Below are 20,393 nucleotides of genomic sequence, written 5' to 3' on the forward strand. Positions count from 1 at the left end.
GAACACCTGGGGGCAGAACGCGAGAAGCAATAGAGCACCGATCGGTCATCGGATGCATGGTCATCGGGGGCTCGTGTTACACGCAGTTAAGCTGGGGCTGAGGCTCCCAGCAAGAGCGTTACGCACGGACCTCGCATGAACATGTCTCAGAGAATCGTGCATGAGAGTGGCCTGAGGGGGGGCTAGTAAACTGGTCAGTGATTGGTGACTCCCTCAACCCGTTACGTGCATGACATCGCGAGAGGGGAATCGTTCGCACAAGAGAGCAATGCCTGGTGAGTGTGCTTAAGACCAGCCACACCTGGCGTTCTCCTGAGAGTATGCGATTTACCCAGATGAAGGGAATGCGCTAAGTTACTCCGCCAGGGGATAACTTAGACACGCAGTGAGAAGCGCTAGAGCCTTCAAGTAATGACACGTGTGTGGTTGATTGCATGCCTCCACGTGTCATCATCTGAGAGGGACGCGGTCCAGACAAAGGTGCACTCTGTGCCGCTGAAGGTACAGACAAATCGCAGACACGCGCAGACACTCCCGTTTTACTGATTCTGGAGGTACGTTGCCACAGAAAAGCACAACAGGGTTCTGACACGTGCCAGAGAGGCATAACAGAATTCTGTTAGGCGCAGGTACAGAGGGAGGCATAAAAGAGAATCAGAGTGAGATTCAGAGGACAGTTTTTTACACGCTGTTTTTACACACATTGTTTTTCTAGTGATTTTGTGATCTCACTTGAGCGTCGGAGCGCCACCGGCGCAGAGGCGCCACTGTGTTTTTCAGGTTCTCAGAGGCTATCTGTGGAGCGAACTTGAAGGGCACGTGGTGTCAAGCTGGTGAGGAAGATCGTGACGAGGCAACGCTCTTGCACTGAGTCAACCGACAGGATCAGATTCTAATACATTCCCTACAAGTAACAACTTTTGAACCCCAAATGTGATTTCCAAACCATCTTTTCCATACTTTTTCAAAATAAACTTTGGTGTCCATTCTTGTTTTGTTTCTATTTTTAGTTCACCGTCCTCTGTCCTAACCAGGGTTGCGACAATGGATAAAAAATATAACCTATAATGTTATATAAATAAAAAATTCACTAAGCGCATCCCCGTGTACTGAGTTGATTAACTTTAAAGACAATTTTTGGTGTTGGGCTAAAAATGGCTAAGTTGAAAATGGTTGAGCCAATGAATTACACTGAGTGCATTTGGCTTGCGCTTAGCAGATTGAAATATGACTCAGCAAACCTATAAATGATTGAGCAAAAATATATTGGAAAAGTTTCAAAATCCTCTTCTGCATAATTTCGTTGAGAGAAGATGAATTGGCTGAGTATATTTTTTTCTTCAGTAAAGACACTTTAAAACTAAGTTTAAAAAGATGTTAAGAAATCTCCTTTTGGATGTTACATTATTACGAGCATATTATCACTTATGTTGAAGATATCACTTATTTATTTAGAAAAATGAACTATGTGTCCATGCCCAAAAGTATAATTAAGAAAATTATGAATTTGAGATGTTCAAAAGTTAATCACTCGTCAACTTAGTCCACAACCAATTGTGAAGAATTTAATTCTCTTCAGTTGCCTTGTCATTATGTATAGTTTGTTGTTTTTGTCATTTTAAACTAATGACATTTGGTAGCTCTGTGTACAACTTACAACTTATAAAGTTTAATTTACGAGAGTTATAAAGTTTAATTTCATTTAGTTCAAAAGGATAATTACACTAAAAAAAATTATAAAATAGAAACCAATTTTAGAGACAAAAAATAATTAGTTGTTATAGTAATTAAATTAGAGACCATTTTACAGAATAAAAAAAATGGTTTCTAAATTAGTTTCTATTATTGTTTAATGATTTCTAAATTGGTATCTAATTAGCAACCAAAGTTTTTCTTCCAAATTTATAATCTAATTTAGCAATCATAGAAACTAATTTAGAAACCAATTTTTTTTTTAGTTTTTAAAATGATCTCTAATCTAGTTACTATAACAACTAATTATTTTTTATCTCTAAAATTGGTTTTTATTTCATGTTTTTTCTTGTAGTGTTATTAGTCTCACATGTGATAAGAGATAAAAAGACCAATAACAATCACATCCATAACAAAATGGATTAGTCACTTCAATATAAATCAAATAAATGTTATTATTCTTTGAACAAACTTCATACTCAAGAAATTATTCATATAAATAATAATAAGTTTTTTTTGTAATATTTGTTTTCTCACTTTATTAAAATTCTGTTACATTCAAGAGTCTTCTTTAGTAATATAAATATTAATAACGTAATAAAACAAATAAATATTTATAAAAAAAAAATCATTCTTTTTAAAACCGTAATAAAATAACACAAAAAATATTAACATGGCATATGTCATCTCGAGTGAATGTGGTGAGCTAGTCCATGAAATGACTTAATGTACCTAATTATAATGAGTCATTCAATCTTCTTTAACTTTACCTTTCACTTTATCCACCTACCATAATTTCTTCTAACCTATTTAATACAACCAAAGAAAAGTAACCCACTCACTAATAACGTAATAAAACAAATAAAACATTCAAAAAAAATTATGGAAAATTCATTCTTCATAAACCATAACAAAATAACATAAAAATTTTAAAAATACAAAAAAAAGTTGCACTTTTTATACACAACTTTCATAATTTATTAAAAGAAAACTTACATCGATTTAAAACAATTAAACAACGAAAGAATTACAAATAAAAAGCAGAGTGTTTTATGCACAACTTTAATTTAAAAATAAATTAAAAAAATCATTAATTTTATATGCACAGTCAATTAATAGTTACGAAATTAAAAACACTACTTCAATAAAATAATAAAATTATTTTACAAAATGACTTCTTCACAATAAAAACAATAAACTCATGATCACAGGACCCAACTTCCTTAATATCAAGTTGTTGGGTATTACAAGCACCACTGACCGAGTGGTTTGTAGCCAAAGATTAACATTGTTTCAGGGTTAAAGTGAAAACACATTAGATAACGGAATCACAACTGCAATAATGATGAGAAAATATTGTAATTTCTCTCAAGAGCTAATTTCTCTCAAGAGCTAATTTCTCTTGTCCAAATAAGATGAATCAAGGTGTGTTGGATAAAGATCTGATGCGGATGTAGATGAAGCAGTCCATGGCACTTGCATACTTAGCAAATGATAATATTGTCTCATTGCCTCCATCCTCTTCTCATCCAATACCTCACTTGTCTCTGTAACCACTTCCTCAACAACACTTCTTCCTTCTAGCATGCTTACTACTGCTGACATTGTTGGCCTAAGTGTTGTAGTCACCTGAGTGCACAACAGACCCACTTTTATCATCACCAATGCCTCTTCTTTATTGAACTTTGAACCCAATCTTCTATCCACTAGCTCCATTAGATCACCTTTTTGTTTCAATAGTTGTGCCAGCAAAGCAATTAGTATAAAGACAATTCCTTCCAAATAAATTCTAAGTTCTACATATCTATATGTGACTAATGTACAACATGTTACTCTTAAAGCCTAGTGGTAGAAATCAAATAACATTACCAACAGCTAGTTCATATTCTCATAAAAAATTGGCATGATCAGATTTTGAGAGTACTCACCCAATCAAGAATTGAGAATGATTCTTCTTTTTGTCGGTGAATGATATTGTTCTTTCCATTTACAATTTCCAACACAACAATTCCAAAGTTATAGACATCTGCTTTATCACTTAAATAACCATGCATGGCATATTCTGGAGCCATATATCCACTATATAATGAAAATTAAAAAGTTAATTAGCTACACAGCCTCAATAAATCCTTTTTATTTTTTTGTTTCTTAAGAGTACAATCATATACATGAAAAATATTTCTCTATGAAACTTACACAAAAAAAATACGAACTTACTATGTCCCAGCTATTCGGGTGCTAATATGAGTGTTTTCCTCTTCATCAAGCTTTGCCAAACCAAAGTCAGATATTTTTGGGTTGAGGTCTTTATCAAGCAACACATTAGTGGCCTTGATGTCTCTATGAACAACCTTCAATCGTGATTCTTCATGAAGGTATGCCAAACCTCTAGCAATACCAACACAAATCTTGTACCTTGTTGGCCAATCCAATTTTATTTGGAATTCTTCAGGGCCTTCATTTGTGAAAATGATATAAAACGGAAAAAAGTAACATATATAGTCATATTCGTAAGTTAATATATCAAATAAGTGATAATAATCAAAAGTTCATGATATAATAAGTAGATTTACCAAATAAAGCTCGAGCAAGGCTATTATTTTCCATATATTCATATATCAACAATAGTTGATCTCCTTCTACACAACATCCATAGAGTTTAACAAGATAAGGATGTTGCAAAGCAGAAATCATTCCTATTTCATTTAAGAACTCACGATTCCCTTGTCTTGAATTAGAAGAGAGTAGCTTTACTGCTATTAATGTCCCATCTGATAGACATCCCTACATTTCCAAGGATGATGTTATATGTTTTGAATGTAGTAAAATAATTTTAAAACATCAATATGCAAAATTATAGACAAAATACCTTGTACACAGGACCAAATCCTCCTTCTCCAATCTTATTCACCTCATCAAAATTGTTTGTAGCTACTTTTATTTGTCTTAAAGTGAATATACTTGTTCTTAATTCTAAACCTTTTAGCTCTGTTAAATAAAGAAAAATAAATATCAGAGACCTCTTATACGTAGTAAAAAAAATTCATGTTACCTGGATACACTAAGTAGGGCATATATTTAAATTTTCACAATATTATAATTTAATTTTCTTACACGAAAAATCCACGTGTTTCAGGGCGAAAATTCTGAGAATTTTTCTGTGTCCATTCGGGTATATGTAATTAACTATGTTTGTAAATATGGTTAATTTTGGTATCTAATGAAATAGTTAAATGTATAAAAACTATGAAAGTTGTTCATCAGTTTTGATATGATGTCATCGTGATTGTTCCTTTTACAGCATGGCTGGAACCTGCTTCTGTATCTATTCTTGTAACTGTCAGACTTACAAAAGAAATTAAGTCAGGTAGAGGGTTGAGACAAGGAGACCACTGACCTCTTTTTTGTTCTTTATTGTTGTACATGGGTTAGTTAGAAAAGCTACGACGAGCAATCTGTTTCAAGGAATAATAGTGGAGAAAAAAAAGTTGAGGTTGAGTTATTACAGTTTGCAGATGATACGTTGTTTCTTTATCAGGTCTTACACACTGTTACTATCAAGAGTATTTTAAGAGAGTTTGAACTGCCATCTGAACTAAGGGTTAACTTTCATAAAAGTAATATACGTGCCATTGGGATTGGAAACGACGAGCTTTCAACCTTTTCTACAATTTTAAACTATAAGCATATGGCTATCCCATTTCAATATCTAGGCATGATTGTGGGTGGAATGCTAAAAAGGCAATGTTTTTGGAATGAGTTTGTTACTAAAATAAAAAATAAGCTTACAAAGTGGAAGGGTTGAATTTTATCTTTTGCTGGTATCGTTTGTCTTATAAAATTAGTTTTGTTTGTTATCCCTCTGTTTTACCTATCTGTGTCTAAGATCCCTAAGTCTGTTTGTAGTAACATAATTAACATAATACAAATGAGATTTTTGTGGTGTTGGGGTAATGAGGGAAAGAAAATAACCTGGATTAAATGGGAGGAATTATGTAAGGACAAGGACCAGGAAGCTTAGAAATAAAGCAGATTGGGAGGTTTAACTCAACTTTACTGGCTAAGTGGAAATGGAGACTTGGGGTAGAAAATCAAGGTTTGTGGAAAGAAGTACAACAATCTAAGTACGGGTCATGGATGAGCCTAGATGAACTAGAACGAATGAGGACGGAGTTTGTGTGATGGAAAGATTTGAGGAAGCTTTGTGGGAAAGGCCAACAAGGGAACTGGATCAATAGCCATGTAAAATGGAAAGTTGAGAAAGGTATTAAGGCTAAGTTGTAGGAGGACGCTTGGGTAAATCAGGTCTCTCTGAAAAATTGCTTCCTTAGACTATATTCTATCTCAGAAGACAAAGATAATTTAATAGCTGAAACAAGGGGATGAGTTGACTAGACTTGGGAGTGGTGCTTAGGCTGGAGGTGTAGGATATTTGTTTGGGAAACACAAGCATTGTTAATGCAAATTTAAGGGGGTCAAAAAATTGTAAAGAGTATGGAGGGTTCTTAGACATGGAAGGTAGATGGTAAGGGGGCATATATAGTAAATTCAACATATAAATGTATGTGAGACATTTAATGTCCAACAAAGGGAAGTATGCTATTTTATGTTCTCGTGTATTAATGTGTCCCCTAAGGCACAACATGTTGTTTGGCGCTTGCTAAAAGGCACAACTGCTACGTAGAGGGTTGAATTATCTAATATCTTGTGTGAAAGTGTAACACATCTCATTGTAGGGTGTAAAAAATCCAGTAATGTTTGGCAAATGTGAGAAAAATAGGTTGTAGTTCTTTGTGTTCACCACACCAACCAAAAGCAACATTTCCTAAACTTCCATTTAGCTAAATTAAATGCAAAACAAAAAATTTTGTGGAAAGATATGTGGTTAGCCATAGTTTGGATGATTTGGAACTTGGAAATAATATAATCTTTAGGAAGTGCAAGGTTGATATTAAAGAAATTTTTTGCATGACACAACTCTATGTGGGAATGACTGAAACAAAGGAATCCTAGAGTCACATTTTCCTACCCTAATTGGATACAATGTCCAATGATTTGCTTAAAGTCTATATGATAGTTCTGCACCCTCTTACTGGGATGAGTTTTTATACCTAGGCAAGGCTAATGTTCCCCCAAAGTAAATTGGGTTTGTTCTATCTATGCAGATCTCTACCTTATGTAGTTGGAGTAGTTTAATGTAGTATACCCAAACATTAGGAGAGGTAGAACAAGTTCCATATGCACATATCTCTCCTGTGCTAACCTTTGTTAAGCTGCAGAAGGGAGTTCTTGGCCTGAACAACTAGTTTTGTGAGTTGTCATGTTTTAGTGTGTGCACCTACTTGTACCAGTCAAACTTCTACAAGCATCTACAGCTTTTAATACCACAGTGTGTTCTTAATGGCATTTCTGCCTATGTATGGTTCTATGATGATGTCACAATCTTGGAAGTAGTTTTGTTGCTATGTAGGTTGCAGTTGAACCCCTTTGCAGTCATGAATGTTTAAATAGATTGTGGAGGTGGTTGGGGTGGCCTAAATTTGAATGCAATGGAAGGGACGCAAGAGACAATGTAGGACAGTTTCTTAGTAAGAGCAGGGAAGTAGTTATAATGACCCTTCTATTTTAGCTTCAATACGATGTATTCTGTTGATTAGCATTATTGGAGGTTTACTGAGGTGTCTTTGTTATATTGGCAAGCACAGTTGTGTAGTAGTCCACAACAATGTACTATTTTGGTTGTTGGGTTGGTTGGTAGATTTGTTAGCAACCTTACCATTTATATAAGGGTAATTTAATTCTTTTTTTTTTTTCTGATAAAAAACATTTCATTTAAAATTATTGAAATGTGTGATAATCATTGACTTTATCTTACAAACAATTAATAATATATAATGATATTTGTTAACTACAAGTATAAATATGGTTAACTTGGTAATTTTTGTACAATTACCTCTTTCTAAAGAACTTTTCTTTCTTAAGCAGCCTTTCCACCAAAGTATAGAAAACACAAGGATGATAACAACTGTTACTGCAACCACAATTCCAACCACAGCTCCTACTGATCTGTTATCCGAGGGAGGTGGATTGTCTGCTTGATTATTATACAAAGATGTTAGATGATAATATTAAGATGACACAACATGAAACTTACAAAGAATGACAACCTACCAGATTTCACAGTTATAGCTGATATAAGAGGACCATATACTGATCTAGATGGGATACTAGTTGTCCCCTTTCCAGTCCAAGACAATCGTATCTCCAAGGTATTACTACTCACAACAACAGTAAAGTTTTTTGTGATTGCCTTACCAATACCTCCTGCTTCTTCTGCAATATTGAAGTCCTCCTTCACCAATTCTCTCTGCAATATTTAAATTTAAAAAATGTGAATGCTTCATCATGATTAAAAGTCTTAAATATTTCAAATCATTTTGAAAAATGATAGCAAATAACCATGGATTATATGAAGTTAAACTAGTAACATATAAAGTAGAAAATGTATATTGATATGGTATTCTATTTAGGAAAACAATCCAACATGTTCTTGATACAATCTATAAGGTGACTACTTCCATTTTCTATATGAAAACCCCCAATGATAAAGGTTAAAAAATTTGTTAACCATACCTGAATGTAAATGTCAAATACTCTCCTTCCTAAGCTGCTATATGTTTCACCATCAATGAACACAATTTCCGCAAAATGCAAAACTACTGTGTAGTTTCCATTTAGCAGACAAAATCCATAATAAGTCAATGAAATGGGAGAAGCTCGTGCACTCTTGTATAGGGCAACATTTTCTATAAAAGGCAAAGAGTTGCTTGATGGTAAATATTTTCCTCCACCATCATTAGTCAAAAAGTTACCAGTAGTGATAACTGCCCAATTTCTCTTTCCTTTCCAAATAAATCTAGCACCCCCTCCAGTGTCTGAGTCATCTTCATATCTGATTCCATTGATTATTACCTCTTGTCCACCACAATTTATATGAAGATTGTATGACACTATAGGACAAACAAGAGCAATTTATATATCATCAAGCAATAAAACCACATGATAATATATTCCTTCAACTATCCATTTCATTCTTATTGAAAATGAATATGAAAGGAAGTCGTGTTAAGTTATATATAGGTAAAGCAAGTTAAAGAAAAGTGATAATGTGTTATTGTATTTTAGATTCCAAGACACACATAACATGATTTAAGTATGCTCGAAGGTTGGCACCAACTTCAAAAGTAGGCATGGGAAGAATTAGTCTAAACTTATCAATTACATTTTGGAGAACTTATATGAAATTTTTTGGAGAACTTATATGAAAGAATTAGAAAATCATTCATGACTTCCAAGTGATAACTCTAATTTGGTCACTTTTAAAGTTTTAGTGTGTATTTTTCCTTATTTCTTATAATTAGTACATATTTGTATTTTTTTAGTAAATAAGAGTTTTCGTTTACTAGTATGGTACTTTTAGAATGTATTTCTATATTTTTCTACACTAACATTAGTCTACTATTTGGATTATATCTTTTTATATTGAGATCCGTTTTGGTTAATTCCCTTTTCATTAAAATCCTTATTTTCATAACTTCAGTTTAGACGCTTGGAACTTGACTTTTAGAGTCCAAAGTTGCCGATAGATCAAGCTAAAAGGGACTTCGAACCTGACTTTTGGGAGTCCAGTTTATGCATTAACTTTTTTCAATTTTAGTTTATATGAATTGCAATTTTAATTTTTAATTTCTCTTATGCTCTATTTTATTTTCTTAGTTTTTACAGTCTTCAGTTCATTAGATGATTTGAATTAGAGATATTTCCTGTTTACAGTTTTTCTTTTCTTGCTTTGAAGAATTCCATTGTTTCTTTTTAAATTTCGTCTTTGTTAATTATGTCGTTTACAATTATAGCATTCTAAGTATATGTTTCTGTTGCCGAAAAAAAGAGAGTATATGTTTCTGATTAGATACTTATAATTTCAGTGTTATAACAAGAATTTGTTAGACAATAGTTCGTAGATAGTCTGATCTAGAGAAAAATTTAGTGATGAAATCAATGTGTTTAGTTTTTAAATTCATTTATATGTTCTTTTGAATTTAGGTTGCTTTAATTTGCTTTTACATTTATGCATTCCTTGAATAGTTTAGCACATAGTTTCATTATTATTCTCTATCCATTTTAATTCCAATTTTTAAATTACATTTTGTTTCAATTTCATTTTTACAATTTTCATTCAGATCTTTTACTCAATTTCATTTAATTTTAGTTTTATTTTTTGTTTCTACAATTTGAATGTTGATATAGACGATTGTCACCAGACAATCTGTTTCATTACTCTTTTGTCTATTTTCATTTTTTTATGTTTTCTATCGTTATTTTATTATTTGTTTTCAATTTCAAAACTAATTGAAACTCCAATCTTAACATGTAGAAAAAATAATATTAAATAATGGATTTAATGAGAATTTATTTTCAAGATTGGACTTAGATTCTCTATGTTATATTTTAAGACGAAACTTAGTTTTGTTTAAAGACTTTAATGGTAATAGAGTTTCATCAAAATGACGGCCTCTATCTGAAACATGTCATTCTAAATGTAAAATAACAATTATTCCACCGATGTAGACCGTCAAAAATCAAAGTTATTAGTGTATTATATTGTTAAACCTATTTATGAACAAAAGGTCTAGGATGAGGTATCAACGTAGAGAGAGAAAATTAGGATAAATTTCAATCTATATATTTTGCTCCCTTCTTATTCCTGTATTGTTAATAACTGAGCTCCTATGCATTTTTAAGAATACTTTCAAAAGGATACATTATAAAACCTAAAATTAATAGGTTTAAAAAAACTTAAATTGAAAAGTAGAAAATTGTCCACAAAGAAACTTACTTGTTGAACAGGTATGATCTCCCAAACATGCATCTTCTCCTCTAAGAAATGATGAAAGGGAAATAATGCATTAACATATTCCTCACATAAGGGAAATATAAAATTATAATGCAAAACAAAATTCTAACTTACGAGCCATTCGTGATGGAGTTACCAAATAAGTTCCTGTACATAAAGGGAAGATTGTGACTCAGCTCCTTATATTTGCAAACACAAATTAATGCACAATTGCAGCTATTCTTACCTATTTCCATTACTACAAGTCTCACTCCCTCGGCTTGTGATGTTTAAATTATTATATGAAATATCTCTGCAAAAAAATTTATTATTCGGACACTATAATAATAAATCACAAGAAACATCAAGGGACATCAAAATAATTTTATGATAAATTTTTTCATGATTTTAAACCTTCAAATCTAGTAAAACAAAAGAAAACATTAATTATATGTAAACATTTTTTTCAATACCTTAATTTAAAAAGGAAAAACTTAAGTCAAAACTTTGTTCATAATTAGGAATGGCAATGCGGGGTTGTCCGCAGTCCGCTACTAAAAGTGCAAGATGGACTCACTAATCTAGTCCGCTAACCCGTTTTGACCTGCCTCGCATAACCCGCAGTCCGCGCGGGCCAACAGCGGAGCGGGACAAGTTGGCTCGTTGGCCGCATAAATAAAAAATAATTAGTTTATATTTTTGTAAGAAAAAATTATACTTCATTCATCCATTATTGCAGTGTGACCTTGATTTTATTTTATTTTTAAAAAAATGAATTTAATATACTAAAAAAATGAATGTTTTATTTTAATCATCTAAAGGAGTTAATATTAAGAGTGACAATGGATTTAGTTTTAAGTAAAGTCTTATATTTAAAATTTGTTAATAAAAAATAATATAAAGAAGAAATTTCAATTGGATAGTTAAAAAAATTAGTCATCTTATTAAAATATTTTGTAGCAAAACTTTGATAAGATACTCTTATAGATTTACATACATATATAGGAAAAAGCCTTCTAACAACCCTCATACTTGAATTTATATTTTTATCTTAATTGAATGAATTGAAACACAGATAAAATTTTAATTTTTCAGTAGTAGGAATAATATTTTTTAATAATTAATGAAATTTTAATTTTTTTTAAAAAATTATTTTTCTTATAAAAGATTTGGAAAGATGATTTGCTTTGAAAGTTGTCTCGGAAAAACAACCGATTGTTTTCACGAAACAACTGATTGCTTTACCTCTGGCACTTTTGAATAAAGTTGTTATGAATTCTCATGCATGATTACAGTTGTTTCTTTTCTTTCAAAATCCATTATGGGTCAAATATGCATTCTTTGTGTCTCTCAATTAGATAATAAAGAGATATTCCTTACTTTCATTGAAATTCAAAGCTTTCTATGTATGGCAATCACATCGGTGGTCATGGGTTAATGAATATTTGTATATGTGATTAAATTTGGAGTCTTCATCTTGTTGGGTTTATTATGTTGTTGTTTATGGGATATTAGGTTGTGTGTGTTGGAAGAGTTGCCCAAGGATAAGTGTTTTTTGTTACAATGACTGCAATTGAATATATGTCACTGTACAAAATTCAGTTCCTGCAGGAGAAAACATTACACCAGCTCCCTAGACAAAACTATATTTTGTTGATGGTTCAAAAGATTTGGGTGTACTTGGTTAGGGATGTGTTTTTATCCCAATTGACTTGCCTCTGTTGACATCAAGTTATAAGGATGACATATGTTGTGTGGAGAATGTGATTTAGGTTGTGAGACCAACTTGAAGATAAACTTTTTTTAAGTGCTCCATTGCTAGTACTTTCAGTTTTCAAGTTTGGAACTTGATGAAAGAAATACTTTGAGGTCTTCCTCAAGCATTTGAAATAGATATTTTGGATCAAAGGGAAAAGGCTGAGATATTGAATGATATCTTGAAAGGGAACTGTTGGATGTAGAAAAGATAGGGGGAGAAATTGTGGTCTCCTTGTTGAAATTTCTAGGGTCTGTGGTACTTTGATTTTGCTGTTGTCATAGCTCTGATACACCATAGACTTTTGCTACAATTCTGATATGGTATCACAGGTTTGTTGCTGAAACAGTGTTGTCACACACACTGGTTTTCTGGTTTTCTTCTTAAGAAATGAGTTTCTTAAATTCTGGTTTTATCCCTTGTCTTACTTTATTTGTGGAGACAAATAGGGGGAGATTTATATGGTTTTTAGTGTTGAATTTTTGTTGCTATTAATTGTTTATAATTGTTGTTGTCTTAGCAGCTGTTTCACTCTCATTTTGCACCTCTTTCACATTGGGTTTCACATTGATTTTGATGGTTTTCTTTATGGAAATCACATGGTGAAACCTGGTTCATTGGTGCTAGTGAAACCTACATATGATTGCTCTCTGGTACATGCACAATTTATGTTTTGCAGGTGCTTTCAAATTCAAATAGATCAACACAAGCAAACCAGGGATTTGTCTTCATCAAATAGGGGGAGATTGTTGAACATTGACTTTGATGTCTCCAAATCTATGTGGATTTCTTAAAGACTTTGATGATGGGTTTCTGGGAGTGTTTTTAGTAGTTTGAATTTGTAATCCACTCATAGAATTGATCCAAGGTTATTTGATTTTAATCCTTTTGAAAAATATGTGTTTTCAAAGAGAAACAGAAAAACAACCTGTTGATTTCTCGTTTTAATCGGTTGTTTCTCTCTCAGCTTGTTTCAAGGGTTTTTAAAGTGTTTGACTTTGGTTGACTTTTCTGTCAAACCAATTCAGTTGATTATTTCGAAAAATTAACCGACTTTTTTTTGAAAATCCTTAAGATAATTCAGTTTAATTGATTTAATCTGTTTTGTTTGTTTTAAAACTAATTTGGTTTTTGCATTAAATGTTTTTAACAACTGATTGGAGTATAAATAAGTGGTTATACACTCCTGGTTGTTATGGATAGAAATTAATACTTTCAAAATCAATTTTTCCAAGATTTCTTAAGGCTTTGGATTTTTTTGCTAAGAGTGGAATATGACTGTTGTGTATTCTTTCAATCCAATCTGTGATTGTATCAGGTGTATTCTATTCCTTTCTCTTTTTGAATTGTATTTCTGTAAAGAACTGGTGTTGTCAAGAAGTGTTGTGTGTTCTTGAGGGGATCAAGATCAACATTCTTGGTGTGGTTTTTGGGAAGGAGTGGTGTGTTTTCTTGAGGGGTTCAAGATCATCACTCTTGGTGTGTGTAGCTTGTAATCTAAGGTTGATTACATAGTGTATTCTCAGTGGTTTCTGAGGACTGGATGTAGCTCAGGTGTTGACTGAACCAGTATAAAAATTCTATGTGAATCTCTCTATCCTTACACTCTTTAAACTGCTTTAACTTTGTTTTTATAAAGTGCTAATAAAAACAATTGTCTGTTTCGTAAAAACAATTGGTTGATTTTCTACATCTAGCTTAAAAGTAGTTTTATATTTGGTTGGACAAATTTTCCATTGATTAATTCTTCATAGCCGTTCACTCTACCTTCAATACTTGCAAAAATCTTTCAAAAACAATTCACCCCTCTTGTTTTAGCCCTATAATTCTAACAGACCTAACATATTAGGGAATGTCTAGATTTGATTTATGTGTTCTTAGAATGCTTTCTGACATTGCTTGACCATTTTTCAAATCTTTTTTATATTATTAATTAATACAAATCAAAGTTTTCATTTAAAATAACTAATTAAATATTTTTGGGATGTTTTCGTATTTCTGAACGTAAAACACAACATCTTGAAAACATTAAATCTTTATTTTTATTTTTTTATTTTTTTTTGAATTAAATATACTTTCTATGATGATTATAAATTGTTTTAAGTACTAATATTCCTTAAAAATTAAGATTAAGACATTGTTCGAAGGTTTTTAAATCCACAATGTTAAGAAGGAAAGTTTTGGTTATAACCTCACTTTATTTTAACATTAAAACTTGCACAAATGTAGACATTATTTGAAAATATATTTACAGTGGAATTTCTGGAATATAAGGTTTTTATAATTCAAAAAATTAAAAAATTATGATTAAGTGATACCATTCCTCTAAATAATGCTTATTACTAATTATGGTATTCAAAATGTTTCCAAAAATTACTTACAACATTTGGAACGCGTGGTTTACGTTACCTCCAAAGACTTCAAAGTCAAAGGTTTTTTAGAGCGTCTAATAAAAAACGAAGGTGTCACAACACTTGATTCGCGCAGTCAGTGAGAAGAGAAACACATAAATTTGAACGATTAAGCCTTAATGATTGATTATTTATGGATACAAAAGTTATTTCAAAGTTGAACGAGTGATCAAGATGCATTGAAACTTTCAAATAAGAAGATTCATTTTCAAGTGTCTACGTCTAATACGAGAAAGATGAAAAAAATTTTAAATTATGGAAAGTTCAGGTTCAGATGTGTTAAAGCTTCAATATTTGAAGTTCAAATATGTGATTAAGACCAATAAATTGCAAATAAAGTTGAAGTTTCATAGAGCATCCAATGCACAAATAAAGAACAACAATGCATATTTGAACATATATTTGAGTAAAATGAATTCAAAGCCTCAATGTTAACATTTTAACAAAGTAATAAACATTTTGAATTGCCTCGCACGTCCAAGACGCACAAGAAATTGTTTTGTACAAAAGTTTCCAAATAAAGCATCTAACGACTATATGGTACAATGCAGTACATGAACTTCAAATGTACATGTTCTAATGCTGAAAACAATCTTAAAGAGAAATACGATTTTGTGTTAGAGTTTTTCTTTTGGTACATACTCTATCTGCTTCGTAAAACGTCAAGTGATTTGGGTTGTGAGTTAAACCTTTGTAAATCATTCAAAATGAAGTATATATTGTTCTCTCTTTCGAGAGTGTTTTTCTCATTTTTTGAGAGTGGTTTGATCTTAGGGGTCATTAATACTGGTTTACCTAAAGAGGTGTATCATACTTGCACCTTGAGAGGTATTAAAAATCGGTTAGAGAAAAAATCTTAAGTGGTTTACTTAAGGGGATTATACGTAGTCCAAGTGGTAAGGTGAACTAGTATAAGTTTGTGCTTAGTTCTCTCTTTCCTCTGCTTGTTAGACATTGTTTTGTTTTAAGTTATGCAAATTGAGTTCAAGCTCTATTCAACCCATCTTACGAAGCAAGCTTTTCCTATAATCAATTCCTAGCCAGATCTATTATTGGGATTTGCAAGGGAACGAGTACATGCGAGGGTAGATCGATTTATTATCGACATTCGATACCAAAACAACGTCCCAATAATTGATAGTATGATATATCATAGTTGAAGTAGACACCTCATATAATGCTCTCATTGGTCATCGAACACTTCACTAACTCGGTGTTGTCATCTCTATGTCGCGTATGGCTACGATGTTCCCTATTGAGAGCAACTCAATTATCATGGTGAAGGAAAATCCCAAAGTTGTTCGAGAGTGTTATGCCCAGAGTTTAAAAGTAGCATCTTACTCAGTCAAAACTCCTTCCTCTAATGATGAGAATCAAATAAAGGAGGCTTTTATTAATGAAGGAAGAGGTCATTCACCTTCACATTTGAAGTTCTTCCTTCTAGTCTTCTCAAAATTAAAAGAAGACATAAAATAAAGAGAGGATCAAGCCTAACGCCAAAGAAGTCTACAAGCTTTCAAGAATGGGCTTCAATTAAATATCTCTCTTTATAGTTTCTTTTAAATTGTAAATAATATAGAATAGTGTTTAGAAAGGTGCTTAGAGGGAAACATTAGACACCTCTTTTGTAAAAGCATCTTTAGGCTTTAGTTTAGAAAATTCTAGAAGCTTGGGGAGTGAGCTTAGTAAGGGGGGTGTGATCTTAGGAGCTTTTTGGGTAGCTTAGGGAATAAGCTATGTAAATGACCAGCCCTTGCTCCTATAAAAGGAGGGCTTAGGTCCTTCACAATTCAGATTGGAAAAATAGAGTAAAGTTACTATGCTCCATTTGTGAGTGATTGTGAGACTAGTTCTCCTTTTCCTTGTCTTATCTTGTGATGCATTGGGAGCATTCAAGTGGCGGCAAATCTGCACTTATCTTGGAACATTCATCATCCAAGTGGCGTGTCCATTCCCAATCCTTGCTTCAATCACATAAGTCATCTTCCTTCATCTTGTTCTTCAATTTCAATCGGTAATTTTGGTTTGTTTTAGTGTTCTTCATCGTTTCCACCGATTGTATTTGTTTTTCCCAGCTTTGTTTTCATTTGTTCGGTTCAATACAGTAGCTTATTCTTACATTTCTGTTCGGTTTTCCTTTCTTTTTCTTCATCATTGTTGTTTGATTCCATTTGACAATATATGGACTTCCATATGAGCTTTGGTTTGGTGCAAAGTCTTGGTGAGTTCTTGAATTAAAACATTGATCCAATTCTAAGTAAAGTGCCATTTCATGACCAACTCAAGTTGCTCCTAAGAATGTCAAAGAATCATGTATTCTTATTGTTGCATTCACATCATCTAACAACACCACACAAATTGATCCCATGTGAGAATTAACTGAAGAGCGTGACACCACTGATAAGTGACTAATCATAGAAAAAATTCACAGTTAAAAGGCATGTAAAATAGGAAGAATATGTACAATTATCAACAAGAAAGCGTGTTAATCACTCAAAGCACAACTGCACTTGAAGAAGATGAAGGAAAAAAGGAAACTACAGAATATTGTGCAGAAAACAAGTAGACAAGGATGGAGCATCAGAGCCAATTCGCTCAGCACATGGAGATTGACTTAGCAAAATGAAAATCTCCAAGCATCCGTTGAGCGAGTATATTAGCTTACTTAACCATCAAGAAAGCCCAATTTCACTCAGAAGTGGTTGAAGCCAACATGAACCAAGTTTGGGAAGAAGGAGATTTCGCTTAAAGCCTAAGTTAAGACAATGTTGCTTCATGCTTAACAAACCTTAAGGTTGAAGAGGATGTAGAGTCAACCCCTGAATTTGAAATCTCAATAAGCCCAAGAAATAAAGATTGAAGCCCAAAAAAATGCTTAAGGATGAAGAAAGCAGAGTGGCCTACGCTGAGCGAATCACCAATCTCCTTAGAAATCCTTGAATCCTAATTCTAAAAATATGGGGATGATTCATGGGTTAGTTAACCTCCATCTCACCTACCCGCCACCAAAAATGGAAGATAGCCTGAATGAAAAGATCGGGTGCATATAGGTTTGAGCAATCACAGAAGTTTCAGAAAAAAATTGTAAATTATTTTCATCTAGTTGTGCATCTATTTTACGATATTAATTATATGAAAAAATTATATAATTTTGGAGTCTTGCAGGATTCCTTGGTTGACCAAATCTCCCAAGGTAATTTTGTCCCTCAAGGTCATCACCATATACTACATGAAGCTATTGGACGACTTGAGCACTCTGGTCGTGTGCATGCTGCTGGATCAGGGGTTGGCATTTGTCAATTCTTTGGAGCTGCACCACGAGGTTCATCTTCAACGGAGCCCATCCAAGAATTGATCAATCAATTATGGCAAGAAATCACCAAGGATTTAAGATAGTAGTTGCAGAAGGAGTTTGATGAGCAGTTGTATCAGTAGTTGCAAAAAGAGTTTCAGGAGCACCTACAAACCCTAGGTCTATTGCAGTAGGTTCCATCTCAGCTTGATCATTCGCTTGTGGTTCTAGTCGCACGAGCATAATGAGAAGTTTTGAAGCTCTTACAACATCATGGAATGACATTGATCACATAAACCATTGTGAGCTACTTTTAGACAATAGTTTTACTCCTCGGGTGGTGGCCATAGGGAAACTCTCTGAAGGGACCACTACCTTACATAATGTGTCCCTACCCCCTGATGTGGTTAAGGTGATGGTGGAGAAAGTACGGGTTTTTGAAGCTCCTGTTCCTCTGCCTACAGATGAGGTAAGGACTGTGGCCGAGGCATTTCAGACATTCATAGGTTGGCCTAGACACCTCATTCGACTTATTCTGGAACCCTCGATAAGAAATTAATTTGTAATTATTAATTTATATCTATGTATATTTAATTTAATACAAATGTTCTTTATTTTTTAGCAACCATGTCGAATACCAAGTGTGCAAATTAAGAAGCATTCAGTTTCCATTGATGATCCTATAGCCTCTTTATTAGAGATTGTTATGACTATAGGTACAGACCCCATGGAGGTTCCATGGGATGACACTATTTTTGGAAGAAACAACGACGTCCCTCTATACATATACATGGCGAATGTCTTAGAGTTTGCAGATGGAAACCTTAATATATCCATCATAATTATTTTTTTATGATGTAAGTCTCTTCCACCTATATCTTTATTTACTTTATTATATTAATAAGAAGGAAACAAGATGTTTATGGATTCTTGGATCCCCAATTAACTAATATCCAACTGAAACTCAGAAAGTTCAAACTCAATCACACATCACCAACTCGTTGGTTTCAGGGGGAAAACAAATATATTTTTTTCCTTATATTAATAAGTAGGTTCAGTTAATATAAGTTGTCAATTACTAGTATTTCATTTTATAAAGTTTTACTAATTCTTTTCATGGATGATGTAGTGGTTCATTGACAGTTACTTGTGCTATTTGTAATTGATAGCACTGTTGTGGTTATGTTCATTGCAAAAGAAGACATCCACAAATATCAAGCAAATAGTTGACGGGTAATTGCATTATCAACGTACTTGCGTATAATACTTAAACGTCTAGTAACAAAGTTTTTTCAGTTAATCAGGGTATGGCGTGGATATAGCATATTCAGAGGTCGACATAGTGTAAATTGCATATTTGGCTAGACTTTTAAATGTACATGTTAATTAAGAGGAGCAAACGCATCAAACAAATTGAACTAAAAAAATTGTCATCATAGACTACGGTTATAGTCAAAATCGAAGTACCTGTAGTGGCTCATAGATTGTGATTTTGACTAAACTGAAAGTCCATGGGAGACCATACTAGAAGCAAAGAGAAGGGTATAGGCGTCAGTTTTTGTAATAATTATCGTCTATACCCTTCTCTGAATATATTAAAATATTATATTATGTAACAAATAAGCGTCATTATTTGAATAATCAGTGACTATAGTGACTTCATAAACGTCGATTTTGAAATTAACGTTTATAAGTCATAACTATAGACCACTTGCTTACTGTTTTAAGGTCCTAAAAGAACCACTATCTAAGAGCATTTTTACACCAGTGAAATATGTTTTTATTCTACATAAACTATGAGTATAGCTAAATTAAGGAATCGTACAAGTGACATTTTAAAGAGAACTCACATTGACTTGGCATTCTCTATCCATGAAGGCACTGATCCATTGAGAAGATTTCCAGTTAAATATCTACAATAAAAAAATATTAAGAGATTAATATATTAAAACTTAAGACTCAACATTATGGAAAATAGGTTGGTCAGTATCTTAGTTCCTTTTGATAAAAAGTCACAGGATTCTTTTGACAAAAATTAATGTTACATTAGAAAGATAGAAAGATAGAAAGATAGAATATGAATAACCCAAAACTATTCTTTTTATTGTTTCTATTCATGAATTTTATTTGTTCATATAACTCAAAAACTTTTGAAATAGAATACATGGAAAGATGTTTTGCGAACATGAATTATATGATCAAAACATATAATTGATAGAAATAACTACTACTCTATATTTTGCATGACTATATATCAATTCCAAAATATTTTCCAATACAACCCCAGTTTGTGCTACTTAAGCATCTATCAATACTACTTTAGACCAAAAGTAGAAAATAGTGCTCAGA

The 20,393-nt window shown here is 32.7% G+C and overlaps 1 protein-coding gene across 4 annotated transcripts in view; it reads right to left on the bottom strand.

The window, feature by feature from the left end:
* Positions 1–2,850: 2,850 nt before the first annotated feature.
* Positions 2,851–20,393, bottom strand: part of LOC137835252 (probable leucine-rich repeat receptor-like serine/threonine-protein kinase At3g14840) — a 30,830-nt gene continuing 13,287 nt past the window's right edge. Inside the window, exons 13-24 of one of the 4 annotated variants that reach the window (XM_068643671.1) lie at positions 19,895–19,957; positions 10,833–10,898; positions 10,721–10,753; positions 10,589–10,629; positions 8,326–8,702; positions 7,864–8,059; positions 7,646–7,783; positions 4,562–4,680; positions 4,266–4,476; positions 3,910–4,147; positions 3,622–3,771; positions 2,851–3,439 (exon numbers count right to left, since the gene is read on the bottom strand). In XM_068643671.1, coding sequence (XP_068499772.1) covers positions 3,085–3,439; positions 3,622–3,771; positions 3,910–4,147; positions 4,266–4,476; positions 4,562–4,680; positions 7,646–7,783; positions 7,864–8,059; positions 8,326–8,702; positions 10,589–10,629; positions 10,721–10,753; positions 10,833–10,898; positions 19,895–19,957 — 1,987 coding nt within the window. In that variant the 3' untranslated portion in view covers positions 2,851–3,084. Of the gene's footprint in view, positions 3,440–3,620; positions 3,774–3,909; positions 4,148–4,265; positions 4,477–4,561; positions 4,681–7,645; positions 7,784–7,863; positions 8,060–8,325; positions 8,703–10,588; positions 10,630–10,720; positions 10,754–10,832; positions 10,899–19,894; positions 19,958–20,393 lie in introns of those variants that run through there. The other 3 variants (XM_068643668.1, XM_068643669.1, XM_068643670.1) reach the window with 3 other exon arrangements.

Source organism: Phaseolus vulgaris, chromosome 5 (genome assembly GCF_000499845.2).
Source record: "Phaseolus vulgaris cultivar G19833 chromosome 5, P. vulgaris v2.0, whole genome shotgun sequence".
Classification (NCBI taxonomy): Eukaryota; Viridiplantae; Streptophyta; class Magnoliopsida; order Fabales; family Fabaceae; genus Phaseolus; species Phaseolus vulgaris.